This window comes from Notamacropus eugenii, chromosome 2 (genome assembly GCF_028372415.1).
Source record: "Notamacropus eugenii isolate mMacEug1 chromosome 2, mMacEug1.pri_v2, whole genome shotgun sequence".
NCBI lineage: Eukaryota > Metazoa > Chordata > Mammalia > Diprotodontia > Macropodidae > Notamacropus > Notamacropus eugenii.
The window spans coordinates 86,462,194-86,481,888 of NC_092873.1; the positions used below are offsets into that span (position 1 = coordinate 86,462,194).

General features: G+C 40.2%; 1 protein-coding gene across 1 annotated transcript in view; it reads left to right on the plus strand.

Moving 5' to 3' along the window:
- The window catches only part of LOC140522729 (antigen WC1.1-like), a 41,007-nt gene that overhangs the window by 12,089 nt on the left and 9,223 nt on the right, over positions 1-19,695 (plus strand). Inside the window, exons 3-8 of the mRNA XM_072638029.1 lie at positions 4,072-4,368; positions 6,685-6,993; positions 7,096-7,410; positions 16,692-16,763; positions 16,847-17,161; positions 17,839-18,153. Coding sequence (XP_072494130.1) covers positions 4,072-4,368; positions 6,685-6,993; positions 7,096-7,410; positions 16,692-16,763; positions 16,847-17,161; positions 17,839-18,153 — 1,623 coding nt within the window. The remainder of the gene's footprint in view (positions 1-4,071; positions 4,369-6,684; positions 6,994-7,095; positions 7,411-16,691; positions 16,764-16,846; positions 17,162-17,838; positions 18,154-19,695) is intronic.

Consider the following 19,695-nt stretch of genomic DNA (forward strand, 5'->3'; position numbering starts at 1 on the left):
AGATGTTGTAGTAAGTTGTTTTGAAGGAAGAGTAGCAATAGCCTGAATTTTGATGTGCTTGATTAATATTCAAAGTACAGTTGATCAAACCATTTCCTAAGGTCCCTTGTCCATCTATTTTCTGATGGTTCAGTTGATACTTTTCAAAGAAGGCTTCCTCGGAACCTGATCCAAATTTCCCTCCAGCCCAGAGCTATGGTGGATGGAATCCTTGTGAATTATATCCACTAAAGGTGACTCTCCTATCTTTCATCTCATTTACTTTACAATCTAACTTGCAGCTTCCTCATTCAACTGAAAGGGGTCTCTCCAAAGGTCTCTTCATAGCCAAATCTAATAAACTTTTTTCATTTCTCATATTTTAAAACATCTCTGTAACCATAGACACCACCTTCTCCTTGGTATTCTTTTCTCTCTAGGATTCCATGAGCCTGCTGCTTCCTGTTTTCTTCCTGTATGTCTGATATCCCCTCCTCTATCTCCTCAGGTCACCCCCACACCAAGGGTATGTGCTGGGCTCTCTTCTCTACATTGTCTATAGTATTTCAGTTGATGACCTCATCAACTCCACTGTGTTGCATGATCATTTCTATTCAGTTTATTTTCAGGTCTATCTATTTTTAAGCCTACCCTTTGTCCTTACCTGCATTCTCATATCTCCAGTTTCCTATTGAACATCTTGAACCAGTTGTCCTGTAGACTCTTAAATTTAATATGTCCAAAATTGAACTTATTATTTCTCCCTAAGTCTTCCCAACTTTGTAACTTTCCTATTAGCATGGAGGACACCACTATCCTCCCACAGTCACCTAGTCTTTTTTAAAATGTTTATTTATTTTTAGTTTTCAGTATTCATTTCCACAAAATTTTGAGTTTCAAATTTTCTCCCCAACTCTTTCCAACACCATGGATTCTGATTATCCCTTCCCCCAATCTGCCCTTCCTTCTATCACACCCCTCCCTTCCCTTATGCCCCATCTTCTCTCTTTTCTTGTAGGGCAAGATAGAATTTCTATACCCCATTCCCTGTATTCCTTATTTCCCAGCTGCATGCAAAAAGAATTCTCAACATTTGTTCCTAAAACTTTGAGTTCCATCTTCTGTATCTTCCTCCCTTCCCACCTATCCCCACTGAGAAGGCAATGGTTTCATATAGACTATTTTTGTCTAACTTTGCATAAGACTTTCATAATAGTCATGTTGTGTAAGACTACCTATATTTCTTTCCATCTTATCCTGACCCCCATTTATTCTATTCTCTCTTTTGACTGTGTCCCTCTCCAAAAGTGTTAGCTTCCAATTACTCTCTCCTCCCATTTGCCCTCCCTTTTATCATCCCCCCAACCCACTTATCCCCTTCTCCTCTACTTTCCTATAGTGTAAGGTAGATTTTCATACCAAATTGAGTGTGTATGTCATTCCCTCCTTAAGACAAATGTGATGAGAATAAACTTCACTTTTTCCCTCTCACCTCCCACCTTTTTCCCTCTCACCTCCCGCCTTTTCCCCTCCATTGAAAAAGCTTTTTCTTGCCTCTTTTATGAGAGATCATTTACCCCATTTCATTTCTCCCTTTCTCCTCTCAATATATCCCTCTCTCACCCTTTAATTTTATTTTTTTAGATATCATCCTTTCCTGTTCAACTCATTCCATTCCCTCTGTCTATATATTTCCGGGTCAGTTACTTTTTCAATGAGATATTTCACATTGTCTTCTATTTTTTTCATTCTTTTGGATTTATTTTGTAATTTCTTGGTTTCTTATAAAGTCATTAGCTTTCATCTGCTCCATTCTAATTTTTAAGGATCTATTTTCTTCAGTGAGCTTTTGAACCTTATTTTCCATTTGTCTAATTCTGCTTTGTAAAGCTATCTTCTCTTCACTGGCTTTTTGGACCCCTTTTGTTATTTGAGTTAGTCTATTTTTTTAATGGTGATATTTTCTTCAGCATTTTTTGGGTGTCCTTTAGCAAGCTGTTGACTCGCTTTTCACAATTTTCTTGTATCGCTCTCATTTCTCTTCCTAATTTTTCCTCCACCTCTCCTACTTGATTTTCAAAATCCTTTTTGAGGTCTTCTATGACCTGAGACATTTCCATACTTATTTTGGAGGTTTTGGATGCAGAAGTCTTATCTTTTCAGTCTTCCTCTAATGGTATGCATTGTTCTTCTTCATCTGTGAATTTAATCTTTTCATTTTTGAGACTGGTGATTTGGTTTTCTTCTGTCTTTTTAAAATCAAATTAGTCAATGGTTTATCTGTTTTATTGTCCCTCTACTCCAAACACCGCGAATTCAGTTCCTAAATTTATTTATTTTTTTAATGGTTTTCTGACCTTCAGTTTAATTGATATTTGTTTTGGTTTTCACGATTTCCAATTTAGGATTTAATTGTGGATTTTAGTTTGTTTTCTTTATAGTCTTTTTTTAGTTCCATGTTCACTTCACTGATTTTTTCTTTCTCTATTTTGCTTATGTAATCCCTTCGGCATATAAAGCTTTGAGTGCATTCCTTAAATTTTGATACGTTGTCTCAACGTCATTCTCTTAAATGAAATTGTTTACTCTTTCTATCATGTCATGTACTGCTGAGGGAAAAAAAATCTGTCACAATACTTTTCTAAGAACCTATTCAACTTCTTAACTTCATTCTTGCTTATTTTTTTTTGGTTGGATTTATCTAATTTTGAGAGGAAAAAGTTGAGGTCCCCCAGTAGAATAGTATTATTTATTTCTTCCTATAATTCATTTAACTTTTCCTTTAAGATTTTCAATGCCATACCATTTGGTGCATATATATTTAGTAGTGATATGAATTCATTGTCCATAGTACCTTTTAACAAGATGTAATTCCCTTGCTTATCTCATTTAATTAATCTATTTTTGCTTCTGCTATGACATCATGACTGCTACCTCTACATTTTTTACTTTAGCTGAAACAAAATCAATTATGCTCCAGTCTTTAACCTTTACTCAGCATATGTCTCTCTGCTTCACGTGTATTTTGCGTAAACAACATATTGTAGGATTCTGGTTTTTAATCCACTCTGCTATCTTCTTCTTCTTTTTTTATAGGTGATTATTTATTTTCCAGTCTATTTCTTGATGTTTAACTCTATGTTATAGTTGGTCTCTGCTCCCAGCATGGAGGGAACACTTTCTGAAACATTTCTCCTCTCCTGGCCTGTACTCTGGTCTGTGAATGACCACAGTTACTGCCCTGGAATTCTGACTAAGTTCCAGGTGCCCTGTGGCTGGACCTGCAATGTACTGCTCCTCCATGCCCTACAACCATGACCTGGAACTGAGTATGGACAATGCAACAGGGTCCTACACCCAGTGCCAGAAAAGAGTCTCTTGTAATGTCTTTCTCACCAGTTGTCCGACCTACTTATCATCTATGGGCTGAGAGATCCAGAAGACACTATTAAAAATCAGTTGCCTTCAAAGCCCACTGTACTGGGTATGGCCTGGTACTTACTGCCTTATGCAAAGTCTCAGACCCTCATTTGTTAGTATGGCATACAGAGGAATGCACTCCCATCTTGCCCTTGAGACAGAACTTTCCTGCCAACATTTTAAGTTGTTTTTGTAATGAGATATTTCTTCACCCAGTGCTTTTGTTGGTTTTATTACTCCAGAATTTGTTTTGAGGCCTTATTTTACAGTTCTTTGGAGGGGAATTTGGTAGAGGTTGGATGAATCCCTGCCTTACTTCCACCACCTTGGCTCTGCCTTTCCAAAGGTATCCACTTCATCTTATATACAGCTTGTTTATACAAAATCAAAAATCATATTTGAAGCAACTACTATGTGCCAGGAACTATACTAAGCCCTGGTGATACAAAGAAAGACAAAAAAGTAGTCCTTGCCTTGAAGGAGCTCAAAGTCTAATGGAGGAGACAGCATGAGAACAGTTTTGTACAAACACAATGTGCAAGAAGAAAATTGATTCCCCAACCTCTAGGCCCTGCATAGGTATCTCAGTTCTTCCCTCTCTGTACCTGGAGCTCTCAGAGGTTCCTTTCTTCTAAGCTGGGAGTGTAATGGGGTATTCTGCTTCCTTTCCAGATGCAGAAAATGTCCGACTCAGCGGAGGAGAGACTCAATGCTCTGGACGAGTGGAAATGTGGCAAAATGGTGACTGGGGGACAGTGTGTGATGACAGTTGGAATGTAGCAGGTGGTAATGTGGTTTGTCAGCAGCTGGGCTGTGGTTCTACTCTCGAATTGGCTACATTTGGCCCAGGAAAAGGTATCATCTGGATGGTAAAGTGTACAGGAAAGGAATCTTCTCTGGGGAAATGCAAAAGAACAAGTGCTGAGGATAGATGTATTCATGAGGAGGATGCTGGTGTGATTTGTTCAGGTGAGTGTGAAGGACATAGATGGAGTTGGGAGTTCTGAGAACAGATATTGATCTGGAGAATATAGGGCTAGAGTGTGCATAGAAATGTAGCTTCCACAGGTACAATGTGAAATTCTAATCTGATCCTGAGGTCATAGAATTTAGAACTGAAAGTAAAATGGATGGTCATCATCTCTCTTTAAAAAGGAGGAGGTATAAATTCAGTGAGGTTATCTGACTGCCACAAAGTTACATGGACAAGCAAGTATAATTTGCTAGAAAATTTTTGAACACAGAATTACAATATTGCTTCTGTCCTCCAGAACTCTCGCCAGGCTTGTACTGTGGAGAGAATATGTAGGGGATTTGGGAACCTTTCTGATCTGTTTTAATAGAATATTGGGGCAAATAACCTCTCTCTTCTCTGGAGTGCTCTATGCCTTACAAATTGCTGGCTAGAAAAGTGTCTGAAGATTTCTTTGTCTCTTTCCCTCTCCTGACCTAAACTGAAAATAAATGTCTCATCCTCACTTTTTATTAGATTTTTTCTATGAGGATTTGGTATAGTTCATTTTTTACATCTTCTTAGAGGAGTTTTTTTTTTTTTTGAGGGAAACTCTATCTGCTGATTCTTGTTGTTCTGTCATCTTGACTCTACCTCCTCAGTTGTACAGATTTATAATAAGGCATAAATGTAGATAGAGGGAGATAGAGTCTCCATTCTAAGGCAAATAAACCTAGCAAATGGGAGTGTATCAATTGTGAGTAGCTGTGACAAGGTTAACTGTATATTTTGGGAGAGATCATTTAGAGTTGGTTCTTCATGAACTGATATTAATCATCTCCTCCAGTTATCTCTACCTCCAGTTTGCTACCATTCCTCTGGGTGAGGGGGCCTAATAAAATTAACCTGCACCAACTACGTTTTCATGGTGTAGCCCATTAGAGATTGATTTGGGGCTCCTCCTGTAAGTTCATTTTTCTCTGATCATTAAAAATTGGAAGGTTTTCTGATCCCCTCTAAAAATATTTCTCTGGTAACCAATATCTCCTCCGTTCACACCATTTTCCTTTGCCCAATTCACAAAGTTTCTCTTCATCATCATATCCACAAAAATCTCTGTAGCAAATGTCAGAGATTTAACTTAGTCAAGTGTCCAAGTATTGTGGACTTGTTCCAGATTTACAGATTGAGGAGAATGGTTTGTAAAGAGCAGGATTATCAAATCTTAATATAAAGTTTCATTGGCAGAAATGATTATTTCCTTTCCAAGTCAGCACAAATGTCAACTATTTTCCTCTCTCTTTCTCTCTTTCACTTTCTTTGCATCTCTTTTTATCTCTCTCTTCTCTCTGTCTTTTTCTCCCTCCCACTGTCTCTGTCTCTATCTCTCTCACTGCCTCTGTCTCTGCCTCTGTGTGTGTGTGTGTGTGTGTGTCTGTGAATGTCTATCTGCCAGAATAATAGTGGTCTGACCCCACAATTCACAAATCTCTATATATGAAACTTTGCTAAAGTTGTTAATTATTTTTATACTGGTAGTTTTATTTCAAACATACAAATTCCTTTCTTGTATTCACCCTGATTTCTTACTGTGGTAGTGGGACTTCATGGCTTACCACAGTGTTAAAGGAGTATGTGTCAAATGTCCTTATTTCTTAGTGCCTGAGTCCTAGTTCTCAAATAATAGAGAAGTAGCAGGAAATTAACCATAGAAAAATATGGAAACTGAACTTGAAATAAAGAATGTGGAATTATGCAAACAATCTTGGACATCTCATTAGCCCTTTATAAAAAAAACTCAAGGTAATTGAAATATAGGCTATTCCAATTCCATTCCAAATATAGGCTATATCAGTTATCTGAAAATAAAGGAAAAAATCAGATGAGTAAAGCCCCAGAAAATTAAAAATATAAGAAAACTTATTTAGAGCAATGAGGTTCTTGGGGAAGAGGAGATGGCTACTTCTCCAATATTGAGATATATGAGTCTAGTTTTTCTCCTTGCATGAGATGCATCCCACACCCTCCCCTATTTCCACATGCCTCTCCCCTCCCTAAAAGAGTATCAGCATTATATTTCCCTACATATGTTAGATATGGTCTCCCAAAGACTGTCAGGAATTCAGCAGATTTAGCTTTATTTCAGGTTCAATCATAGTGAACATGCTTCCAAGGTGTTAACTGTCATGTGCTCATTTAAGGAAAGTTCTTCTGCTTCTTCTCCCTTGGGAAAATGCCAGAAAGAGTCTCGCATGATTAATTGTATCTCTTTCCTCATTTAAGAAATCTTGGCTTTCATTGTGATGTACTGGAGTTCTTTCTTATCTTTCCAGGATTTGTCAAGCTGGAAGCAGGGGATGGTCCCTGTAATGGGAGGGTAGAAGTCTATTCAAGAGAAAAATGGAGCACAATCTGTGATTGGAATTTTATGCTTTCTACTGCCAAAGTCATCTGTGCTGAGTTAAAGTGTGGGACTGCAGTCTCCATCATGAAAAGAGCTCACTTTGGAAGAGGAAATGGACAGATCTGGGATAAACAATTCCAATGTAATGGAAGTGAACCGCTTCTCTCATTGTGCCCCACAGTATCACTTCCACAGAGAAAATGCAGTCACAGCATGGATGCTGGCGTCATTTGTTCAAGTAAAATTTACATAGTGGTTTTATCCTGCTCCCACATTTTACTGGATACTGATATTAGAAAAGCACAATCACTTTCCTAAAGCCCTGTCTTCTTCTCCCCAGGGTACACAGACTTTCGTCTGATGGATGGAAGCTCCCAATGTGAAGGAAGAGTGGAGATCCAAGTTTTGGGGACCTGGAGGACTCTCTGTGACTCCCACTGGGATCTGGCAGATGCCAACGTTCTCTGCCATCAGCTCCACTGTGGTATTGCCATGAAGCCTCCAGAATATGTTGATTTTGGCACAGGAAGTGTCCAGATGACAGGAGATACATTTTATTGCACAGGGACTGAGTCTCATTTATGGAATTGTTCTGTGACTGTTCTGGGGACTTCTCAATGTTCCAAAGGAAAAGTTGCCTCTGTGGTCTGCTCAGGTGAGTGAAGGTGAAACTCTAATTTGGGTTAAAAGTATATTTGTAGGTGATGGGATGGTGATGGCATTGCTAATGGCAGCAAGGAAAAGTATAGAAGTGTATCCAGAGGGGAGCCATGGCATCTTTTCTCTGACAGCAAGTGTGAAAAGTCCTACCCATATTGTTTGGAATTATGTATAGAATTTTTTCATACTTGCTTTATATATCTTATCATTCATTCATAACTTCTCTTTGGGAATTCTCAGGTGGGGAAGATGTATTATGGTCCATCAACTACTTTAGAGGAAAGTGTAGACTTATGCTAATGGTAGTACTAATAGCGAACAGGGATATACTGGCCATGGACATTGTTAGGAAAGAACAAGAACAAACAAACTTAGGAAGTATTAGGAATTGTCTAAATTCACATGAAGCTTGTTTACTGGTAGCAAGATGGTAAGATCAACCTACCAGGACAGAATAGATTACAGAAGATCAATGATACTGGGACACTATTCAATATTAGGTGTACTATGATATAGCCATATAAGAGTACAATTCCAGGACTTTTTTCTTTGAAAATTGCAACCCTTGCCTCAGAGGCCCATGTGCAAAAGATCTCTTCATTAGTGGAAATTGATTTCATGAGGTCAGAGTTGGTGATACCTGTAGAAAAGAGAGATCCTGGTCAGAAAGTAAGAGAGAACCTTAGCCAAAAGACTTGGATCTCTCTGCACTCCAGCTCTCAATAATTTCATCTCATGAAATCAATTTGCACCAATGAATAGATTCTTATGCAAATAGACGTTCAGCCAAAGATTACACTATTTTATCTTCTCTGTATGTTTGTTAGAGGTAGTACGAGGGAATGAGGGTAAAAGCTTCACAGTAGACGTACAAATAGGTCAGGGTAAAGCGTCAAGTCAGGGCTCAGCAAAGCAAGATTGTACAAGAGAAAGAAGGTATCTACTGGATCCATACAGGTCAGCCAGAGAGTGAGGGAAAACTTGAGGGAAGAGATAGTGAGTTGTATGAATGATGAAATGCCTGAGGAAGCAAAGATTCTAGCTCAAAAGCTTATCAATTGGTTAGGCAATACATGACAATTGCTAAACAAATCAAGACCAGTGGTCTTTCTCAGCTTGGCACTAAGAATATCGGGGACACAGAATTCTATGCTTTAAAAACAATGAAATGAAACTGAGTAATTAAAAGAAAGCAATTAACAGGAATACAAAATTTGGTTGTCTGATTTCTGATTGGAAGAAATATTAGGAGCTTTCCAAGTTGGGCAGGGGAGAACAAATAGGGGCAATTCCCTGAAATCAGAAAAACACTGGTCCCACTGCCCCCATAGTGTCTGCATTCAATCAAAAGAACATGGAAGCAATAATTATTGAATAGTAATATGCTAGAGAAAACATAAGAATTGCTTGTCAGAAAATTCCTTGCCTCAATCTTTGGATTTGACTGGGTTTGTAGTCAGCCTAACCTAGGTCCTTAGTTAATCTTCAGGTAGCAGTGGTCCAGGTCCCAGCCATGCAGGATGAGATTCAAAAGATGCAATAAAGTTTTCTCACAATTCCCATCATTGAATAAAATTTTCTCATAAGACAGAAATTGGACTAGATTCATAAGTGAATAGAAAGATAATCTAGATAGCTCCAGAATTGAATCACAAGTTGGAGTCAGAGTAGTTCACTCAATTCAATTACCATGTGCTATTCTAATCCCCTCACTAGGAAAGTCCCAGAGACCAGGTGAGAAATTTAGAAACCGGTTGGAGTTAGTGGATACTCCTTTCAGTTGTGCTACATTAACATTATCTTGAGAATTTCTAGTAATGTAAAAATGCAGAACTTCTCCTTTTATGTTTTCCTTTTCCTTAGTTTCTTAGGAAAATCAAACTTCTACCACTTATTAGGTACCTACTATTTGAAAAGCTCAATTGTTTCACTGTTGAGCTAGATGAAGAAGGAATTCCTACCTACCTAGTCCAAGAGAGATATTTGTCCCTCTGGAGCAGAGACTCGACTTTTCTTGGGCCATAGCCACCTTTGGTGTAACCTTGGTACTGTTTCTGAGAATAATGCTTTTAACTGATCACCCCCTCCTAATAAAGTCAGAACAATCAGAAATTTGACTGAACCTGATAATGATGCATAGTTTAACAATCTTTAAGGGAGCAGATAAAAATAATTCTAGCCTGGTACCTCTGCTCTCTCAGGAGAGTAGGGTGGGATCTAACCCAATCTCCTGCTCCAGTTCTGGTGGAGATTAAAGTCTCCCTTGGAGAAGGGAAAGGGAAGAAGCTAGGTAGAGTGGGAGCTAGGCTGGTCAGTGGAAAGAGTGGAGGGTCAGGAGTCAGGAAGACTTGAGTTCAAATTTGACCTCAGACTTGATACTTGTCCCTGACCAAGTCACTTAATCCTGTTTGCTTCAGTTTCCTCCTCTGTAAAATGATCTAGAGAAGGAATTGGCAAATCCCTCCAGTATTTTTTGCCAACAAAAACACACAAAGGGGTCAGGAAGAGTTGGACACCACTGAAATGATTGAACTACAAGAGGAGGAGAGGAGGGCTTGAGATATCTGTTCTTCCTCCACACATTTGAATCACACAATGACACCCTCATGTTTCATGTATGAGGGGAAACCCTTTGTATACATGAGGCCTCACCACACACATACCTCTCTACACATTGGCACTTGCTACATGTAGGAGCCTCTTTACACAAATAAGAGATCAAGTATATTGAAATATAGTTCTCAATATATTTTTAAAAAATAATATTTTTTTTTCATTCAGTTGGGAGTCAATTTATTTATTTATTTATTTAATTTATTTTTTTAGTTCAACTTGCTCATTTTATTTATTTTTTTTAATTTAACTTTTAACATTTATTTTCACAAAATTTTGGGTTACAAATTTTCTCCCCTTTTATCCCCCCCCCCAAACTCAAGCATTCTAATTGCCCCTGTGACCAATCTGCTCTCTCCTCTATCCTCCCTCCCTGCCCTTGTCTCTGTCTTAGGGCCAGATAGCTTTCTTGACCCCTTAACCTGTATTTCTTATTTCCCAGTGGTAAGAACGTTACATTTGTTCCGAACGCTTTGAGTTCCAACTTCTTTAGCTCCCTCCCTCTCCACCCCTTCCCCTTGGAAGACAAGCAATTCAATATAGGCCAAATCTGTGTAGTTTTCAAATGATTTCCATACTAGTTGTGTTGTATAGGACTAATTATATTTCCCTCCATCCTTTCCTGTCCCCTATTACTTCTATTCTCTTGTGATCCTTTCCCTCCCCATGAGTGTTGGCCTCGGATTGCATTCTCCTCCCCATACCCTCCCCTCCATCCTCCCCCCCACCCTGCTTGTGTCCCTGTCCCCCACTCTCCTGTATTATGAGATAGGTTTTCCTATCAAAATGAGTGTGCATTTTATTCTTTCCTTTAGTGGAATGTGATGAGGGTAGACCTCATGTTTTTCTCTTGCCTACCCTCTTTATCCCACCACTAATAAGTCTTTTGCTTGCCTCTTTTATGAGAGATAATTTGCCCCATTCAACTTCTCCCTTTCTCCTCCCAATATTTCTCTCTCACTGCTTGATTTCATTTTTTTTTAAGATATGATCCCATCTTCTTCAATTCACTCTGTGCACTCTGTCTCTATGTATGTGTGCATGTGTGCATGTGTGTGTGTGTGTACTCCCACCCAGTACCCAGATACTGACATGTTTCAAGAGTTACAGATATTGTCTTTCCATGTAGGAATGTAAACAGTTCAACTTTAGTAAGTCCCTTATGACTTCTCTTTGCTGTTCACCTTTTCATGGTACTCTTCATTCTTGTGTTAGAAAGTCAAATTTTCTTTTCAGCTCTGGTCTTTTCAACAAGAAAATTTGAAAATCCTCTATTTCATTGAAAGACCATTTTTTCTCCTGAAGTATTATACTCAGTTTTGCTGGGTAGGTGATTCTTGGTTTTAGTCCTAGTTCCTTTGACTTCTGGAATATCCTATTCCATTCCCTTCGATCCCTTAATGTAGAGGGTGCTAGATCTTGTATTATCCTGATTGTATTTCCACAATACTTGAATTGTTTCTTTCTAGCTGCTTGCAATATTTTCTCTTTCACCTGGGAGTTCTGGAATTTGGCCACAATGTTCCTAGGAGTTTCTCTTTTTGGATCTCTTTCATGTGGTGTTCTGCGGATTCCTTGAATATTTATTTTGCCCTCTGGTTCTAGAATCTCAGGGCAGTTTTCCTTGATAATTTCATGGAAGATGATGTCTAGGCTCTTCTTTTGATCATGGTTTTCAGGTAGTCCCAGAATTTTTACATTGTCTCTCCTGATTCTATTTTCCAGGTCAGTTTTTCCAATAAGATATTTCACATTATCTTCCATTTTTCAAATCTTCTCGCTATGTTCTGTGATATCTGTCTTTCTCATAAAGTCTCTAGCGTCCATCTGTACCATTCCAGTTTTGAAAGATTTACTTTCTTCAGTGAGCTTTTGAATCTCCTTTTCCATTTGGCTAATTCTGCTTTTGAAAGCATTCTTCTCCTCATTGGCCTTTTGAACCTCTTTTGCCAAGTGAGTTAGTCTAGTTTTCAGGGTGTTAATTTTTTCAACATTTTTTTGGTTCTCCTTTAGCATGGAGCTGATCTGCTTTTCATGCTTCCCTTTCATCTCTCTCATTTCTCTTCCCAGTTTTTCCTCCACCTCTCTAACTTGATTTTCAAAATTCTTTTTGAGCTCTTCCATGGCCTGAGCCCATTGGGTGGGCTGGGACACAGAATCCTTGATTTCTGTGTCTTTGCCTGATGGTAAGCATTGTTCTTCCTCGTCAGAAAGGAACTGAGGAAGTGTCTTTTCTCTGAGAAAGTACCCTTCAATAGTTTTATTTCTTTTCCCTTTTCTGGGCATTCTCCCCAGCCAGTGGCTTGACCTCTGAATATTCTCCTCACACCCACCTCGTCTCCTGGTCCTCCCAGCCAGAGTTTGGGGACTGAGATTCAAATGCTGCTTCCCACCTTAGGGCTTTTGGCGGGGGCAGGGCTGCTATTCAGTATGAGATTATGTTCAGGTCCTGAGGTCGGGGCAGGGCCACCTCTCAGGCTCAGTTCCCTCAGGGGGTTTATGCACAGACCTTCCACAATGGATCCAGGCTCCCGCCCGCTTGGGGAGCCCCTGTCTGCAGCCGCTTCTCAGCTTCTATCTCCCGGGGGGGCCTGAGCCATGGGGGCACCTCACTCCCCTCTCGACCTGCCCAAGAGACTCTCTCACTGACCCTCGTCACCTGTGGGTGGGGGGGCTTGTGCCGCCACTGGAGATCCCGTCCCTAAAGCCTACTCGGATCTGTACCTCTAGGAGCCGTGGCCGCTGCAGGTCTGGGCTGGGCTCTGCGTCTGCAGCGCGACAGACCTTTTGCGAGAGTTTTGCAGGTCCCTCTGTGGGTGGAGGGACCCGCGTTGCCGCTGGAGGTCCCGTCCCGTAGCCCGCTCAGATCTTTTCCTCATGGTGTCACGGCCGCTGCAGGGCTGTACTCAGCTCCCAGTCCCGGCGCCCAGTCCACAGCGCGAAGGACCCCCCGCGAGAGGTTTGCAGGTCTCTCCGGAACAGAAATCTCCCTCGCTCCGATATTCCGTGGCCTCTGGGTGCAGAATTCGCAGTGAGTTACTCCCCTGTAGCCGTTCTGTGGGTTGTGGGTTCGGAGCTATGTGTATGTGCGTCTTTCTACTCCGCCATCTTGGCTCCGCCCCCCCAAAAATAATATTTTTGGGGCAGAGCCAAGATGGAGGAGTGAAGGCAAGGATTTGCTTGAACTGTCCTTTAAAATCCTATAAATATCTATAAAATGACTCTAAACAAATTCTGGAGCAGTAGAACTCAAAGAATGATAGTGTGAGAACAATTTCCAGCCCAGGACAGCCTGGAAAGTTGACAGGAAGAATCTATCATGCTGGACTGGGAGCAGAGTACTGTCCAGTTTGTGTCATGCTGCCAGCATAAGCTGGGCCTGATCAGGTCTCAAGGCACTGAATCACTGACAGTTGTGTTGATTTCAAGACTTCTTGACCACAAAATGCTGAGGACAAGAAGGTCAGTGGGGAAATCATGTGTTGGAGAGTGGTATGGTACAGCCTTGGCCTAGGTGGTGGAGGGGGAAGAGGATCCAGCAGTAGCTGAAGTTGTTGCAACAGTGGCAGCCACAGCAGCAGTGGTGGCAGCAGCAGAGGCATCTCATTCTGGAGCTCTGAGCATGCAGATTTTGGGGAGGTCTAATGGCTTACAGTATTCCCCTCTTCTCCACTAGAAGCAGAGAACCCCCTTGACAAGGAGCCCAAAAGTCAAATAATTTGCTGGGTAAATGAGCAAAAACTGGAAAAAATCAGACTATAGACTGTTACTTTGGTGACAAGGAAGATCAAAGCATAAGAACAGAAGACAACAAAATCAAAGCTCCTCCATTCAAAGCCTCCAAGAAAAATATGAATTTGTCTGTGGCCATGGAAGAGCTTGAAAAGCATTTTGAAAATCAAATAAAAGAAGTAGAGGAAAATTTGGGAAGAGAAATGAAAGTGATGCATGACAATAATGAAAAACAAGTCAATAGGTTGCTAAAGGAGACCCCAAAAAATGTTGAAGAAAATAAGACTTTTAAATTAAATAGACTAACCCAAATGGCAAAAGACATGAAAAAGCTAACGAGCAGAAGAATGCCTTAAAAAGCAGAATTGGCCAATTGGAAAGGAGATCCTGAATCTCACTGAGGAAAATAATTCCTTCAAAATTAGAATGGAGTAGATGGAAGCTAATGACTTTATGAAAAATTAAGAAACAATAAAACAAAACCAAAAGAATGAAAAAATAGAAGACAATATGAAATAGCTCATTAGAATTACAACTGACCTTGAAGATAGATCCAGTAGAGACAATTTAAAAATTCTTGGACTACCTGAAAACCATGATGAAAAATGAGCCTAGACATCATCTTTCAAGAAATTATCAAGGAAAGCTTCCTGGATATTCTAGAACCTGACAATAAAATAGATATTGAAAGAATCCACTGACTATGTCCTGAAAGAGATGCCAAAAGGAAACTTTGGAATATTGTAGAGTTCCCTACTCAAGGAGAAAATATTGCAAGCAGCCAGAAAGAAAACAATTTAAGTATTGTGGAAACACAATCAGGATAATACAGGACTTAGTAGCGTTTACACTAAGGTATTGGAGGTCTTGGAATATCATATTCTAGAGATCAAAGGAGCCAGGATTAAAACCAGGAATCACCTATCCAGCAAAATTGAGTATAATATTTCAGAGGAAAAATGGAATTTTGATGAAATAGAGGACTTTCAAACATTCTTGATCAAGAGGCCAGAGCTGAATAAAAAATCTGACTTTCAGATACAAGAATCAAGAGAAGCATGAAAAGGTAAACAGGAAATAGAAATCACAAAGGACTTACTTGAACTGTTTACCTTCCTACATGGAAAGATAATATTTGTAACCCTTGAGACTTTTCTCAGTATTAGGGTAGTTAGAGGGATTATATAAATATAGACAGAGGGCACAGGGTGAGTTGAACAGGTAGGGATGATATCTTTAAAAATTAAATTTAGGGGTGTGAAAGGAATATATTGTGAGGAGAAAGGGAGGAGAAAGGACTCACATAAAAGAGTCAAGAAAAAGCTTTTACAATGGAGGGTGGGGGTTGTGAGTGGGAAAGAATGAGCCTTACTGTAATCAGACTTGGCTTAAGGAGGGAATAACATGAACATGTAATTGAGTATGAAAATCTATCTTACCCTACAGCAAAGTAGGGGGAAATGGGATGAGGGGGGGATGATTGAAGGGAGGGTAAAGGGGAGGAGGGGATAATTAAAAGTAAACACTTTTGAGGAGGGACAGGCTCAAAAGAAGAGTAGAATAAATGGGGGGGGGGAGGAAATGACAGTCTTTCACAACATAACTGTTAAGAAAGAGTATTGCATGACTACATATGTTTAACATATACTGAATTGCTTGCCTTCTCAATTGAGATGGATGGGTTGGGAGGACATGACAGAAATTGGAACTTAAAGTATTAAAAACATTTGTTTAAAAGTTGATTTTACATGCCACTGGGAAATAAGACGTACAGGCAATGGGATATAAAAATCTGTCTTGCCCTACAAAATGTGTGTCTGTCCTTCATTGTCGAAGAGGACCATGGCATCAGAGAATGATGACATGACTCACACTTGACTTTTGTTTTTTGAGTGAGGGAGGGCTGTGCAGGTCACCAGCCTTACTCCTCCTCCAAAGTCATCTGAACCCAGAGACCAGATATTCACCAGGATGACTTGAGATGACCTAGGATGAGGCAATTGGGATTAAGTGACTTGCTCAAGGTCACACAGCTAGTGAGTGTCAAGTGTTTGAGGTGAGATTTGAACCCAGGTCCTCCTGATTCCTGCACTGGTGCTTTATTCACTGCACGACCTAGCTGCTCCTGCCTTAAAAATTAGAAGGGAACAGGATAAGAGAAAGGGGATGTAATGGAAAGGAGGGCAGATTGGAGAAAGGGGTAAACAGAGTGTACACTGTCTTGCAGTGTGGGGAATGGAGGGATGGGGAGAAAATTTGGAACTGTAAATCTTGGGGAAGTGAATGTTAAAAACTAACTAAATAGATTAAATTATTAAAAATACTTTATTTTCATCATTACATGTAAAGATAATTTTAACATTCATTTAAAAAATGTTTTGGTTCCAATTTTTCTCCCTCTCTCACTCCCTCAATTTCCCTCACCATAAGCCATGTTACCTTTTACAATAAATTCATGTACTCCAAGTAAAAACCTTCTGATTTAGTGTTTAGACGTAGGCTGGTGGTAGAAACGTGGCAGGGGAATTTACCTTATAGAGTTCATAGATGCTAGACCTAGAAGAGGGTGAGCAAGCCTGAGGACGGATGTTTAGCTACAAGTGCTGCAACATTTCTGTCAGTAGCTCTTCTTCATGGAAGGTCACAGACGTTTTAGGGCACTCTGTATGTGGAGGTTATGTTTGGAGCTTTGGGAGTGGAACAAGAGAGCTGTCAATGAGAACAGTTCTGTTTGACTAGGTAGAGACAAGACATGCCTTTTTAAACTGGGAAATCCCTTTGTCCCTCCCTCACAACCTGGCTCTCCAATTTGCTTCCTCCATCCAATGTTTTTCCTTAAGTTACATATTTACTTTACTTATCCCTTACATATTCCTTATTCCTAGTTTAAAACGTCCAACCCTGGGTTTGAGCTGTGTTTGCTTTTTGCAGGAAACCAGACACAGTCCCTCACATTCAATAATTCACAGTCTGACCAGGAAAAGACACCTTTCCTCTTTGCAGGTAAGAAAGAAATTTGGAAAATCTAAGGAAATTCTTCTCTTTCCTTGGAAAAATGGGCAATTAATCTCAATTTCTTCCTGTAGAAAATGGATCTCTTCGTCTGTTGAATGGAAGAGGCCCCTGCTCTGGAAGAGTTGAAGTCTATTACAATAGTACCTGGGGGACCATCTGTGATGATTCTTGGGACTTGAGAGATGCCCATGTGGTGTGCAGGCAGCTGGGCTGTGGGGTGGCCCTCCAAACCATGGACTCTGCGCACTTTGGACAAGGATCAGGGCCCATCTGGCTGGATGAACTTAGCTGCTCTGGAAATGAATCCCATCTAGGGGAGTGCCCTTCCCTCCACTGGGGTCGGCATGACTGCAGACACAAAGAGGATGTGGGAGTCGTCTGCTCAGGTTTGGATCACTCACAAACCACTAACCCTGAGGGTCCTATAAGAGCCCTGAGGAGGTGGGGCTTAGAGACCTGAGGGGAAGGACCTGATTAAGACAGGGAGGAGGCCTTCCTGCCCCAATCAAAGCCCTCCTTAGAGTTCAGTTTCAAGATAAGAACTCTTATCTGAAGGGTGATATTATTCATTTCCTATAATTGTACAGGTGGGTCTCCTCCTTTATGAAGATATGTGTAGAAGTATGTATGTATGTATGTATATATATATATGTATTCAAATACATAGATGGGTGTGTGTGTGTGTGTGTGTATGTGTGTGTGTGCCTGTGTATTCTTTATACCTTAATTTCCTAGTAGAATGGTATTCACAGAATAGGTATACAAAATATTTCTGGTGATTTGCTTTACTTTGGTAGTTCAGAGATACAGACAGATTTTGAAACTGTGAAACTCAGTAGTGAAATCACAGTAGAGGCATTCCTGTCTTCGTTGAAGACAAGACAGAGGGAAATGCATAGAAATGTAGAGGAAATAATTCTGGAAATAGAAGGTCTGTGTCTATCTAGTGGAGAGTCCCCAGCAGAGCTAGAGAACCTAATACAATTTCCAGATGGATGAGACTCAGAGAATATGGTAACAAATGTCTCCTCTGATTGTACCATACCTTCCTCTCCATTTACAGAATTCCTGGATCTCAGGTTGGTAAGTGAAGAGTATAAGTGCTCTGGATGGCTAGAGATTTTGTACAATGGAACATGGGGTAGAGTTTGCTCCAACCCCATGGGTGACAATACTCTATCAGTGATTTGCAGACACCTGAGTTGTGGTGCCAAGGGGAATATTGAATCAGTGTTGAGCCGCCCAAAAAGTTTGCTGCCCCGGTGGATAGACCAAATCAACTGTCAAGGCCAAGAATCCTTCCTATGGCATTGTCCTTCTCAATCTTGGGACCAGAATTCTTGCCAGCAGGAAGAAGAAGTCTTTATCAAATGCGAAGGTAACTACACCTGTCTCTTGTTTTTGATTCCTTTTTAATAGGATTTTTTTTTGGTTCAAGTGAATTCAATTTATGTACAATAGTGTGACCCCAACTTTTTTAGACCATCGAAGTATACAGTGGAAGAGACCTAGGTTGGTAAGAGTTATGTGACAAAGACTTCAAAGTTTTTGTTTTTGTTAACTAAAACCTTAATGAAAACAAGTTCTGATTTAGTCTTTCCTCCACAATTCCTCTCTTTATAACAGGGGATTAAATATTCCATCAAACACTCTAACTTCTCTCTTCTTTACTGTATTCATTTCCAAAGGCCCCCGTCCAACTCAGAAACACAAAAAGATGGTCATACTCTTGATCTTACTACCACGTACAAAAGTTCCACTTACACCTTTGTGAACTTAGATTCCTTTACCTGATCATAATTGACAGTCATTATTCTTCTCCCTCTGCCTTGCAACCCCCTAACTCTGTTCTTCCTCCTCCCCAGAACTTCCACTCCTCAGCTGTAATCAAGAACATGATTCCTGCCCTGGCTATCCTCTCCTCCTTAATTCCTTGGTGAACTAACTCATTTCTCTTCTCTATCCTCTTCTGTTTAGTCTCTTATCCCCTAATACTATCTCCAAACTTACCCTTCCAAGATTCAGTCCTAGTTTATTCCCCCGATTCACTGCTTTTGCTCCTACTCAGGAAATCCTGGATCAAGTTGGATAAAATCATGAAACCACGCTGACTGTGTTCATAACAATATGTTACACAATCTTAACTAGGCCCTCACTGTAGCAAGTAAATCCTTTTATGCCTCCCTATTTGATTCTCTAGCCCCCTCTCCATAGTGGCTTTTCCAAACTTTTTCATCCCTCCTCAAAACTCCCCCATCCCTCATCCTTGTCCCATATTTCATTGCAAATATTGAAGTCCTCCTACAAGATCTCCCTATTTGTCCCTCCACCTGTCACATCACCCAGATTCTTTCTGTCCCTGTCTCTTCCTTCATCCCTGCCTCACGTAAAGAGATGACCCTTCTTCTTGCCAAGGCAATTCTTGTCTACTAACTACTCCCCTACCTCATACAAACATCCTCATATCCACAGTATTTGTAAAAAACCTCTCACTTAACCCACCCTCACTATCATTCTAGAGTTTGCCTCCCTGTGGTGGCTAAAAGCATTGTGAAGGTTATCTGCTATTGTTGCTTCCTATTGTTGACTCTCATCTGAAGTGTGTAATTTGATTTCAAGCTTCATCATTTTACTCAACCAGCTCTTTCCAAAATATTCAACTGTCCCTTAATTGCCAAATCTAAAGAACTTTTCTGAATCCTCCTACTTTCCACCTGGTCTACAGACATTGACACTAAATCATGACCTCCCCTTTGATATTCTCTTTTCTCTAGGGTTTCATGATATTGCTATTTTCTGGCTCTTTCACATGTCTAGCATCTCTTACTGAATCTCCTCAGGTCTCCCCCACTAATCATTATTATTCCTCCAAGGGTGTGTCCTGATTTCTCTTCTATTCACACTCAATATTATCTCACTA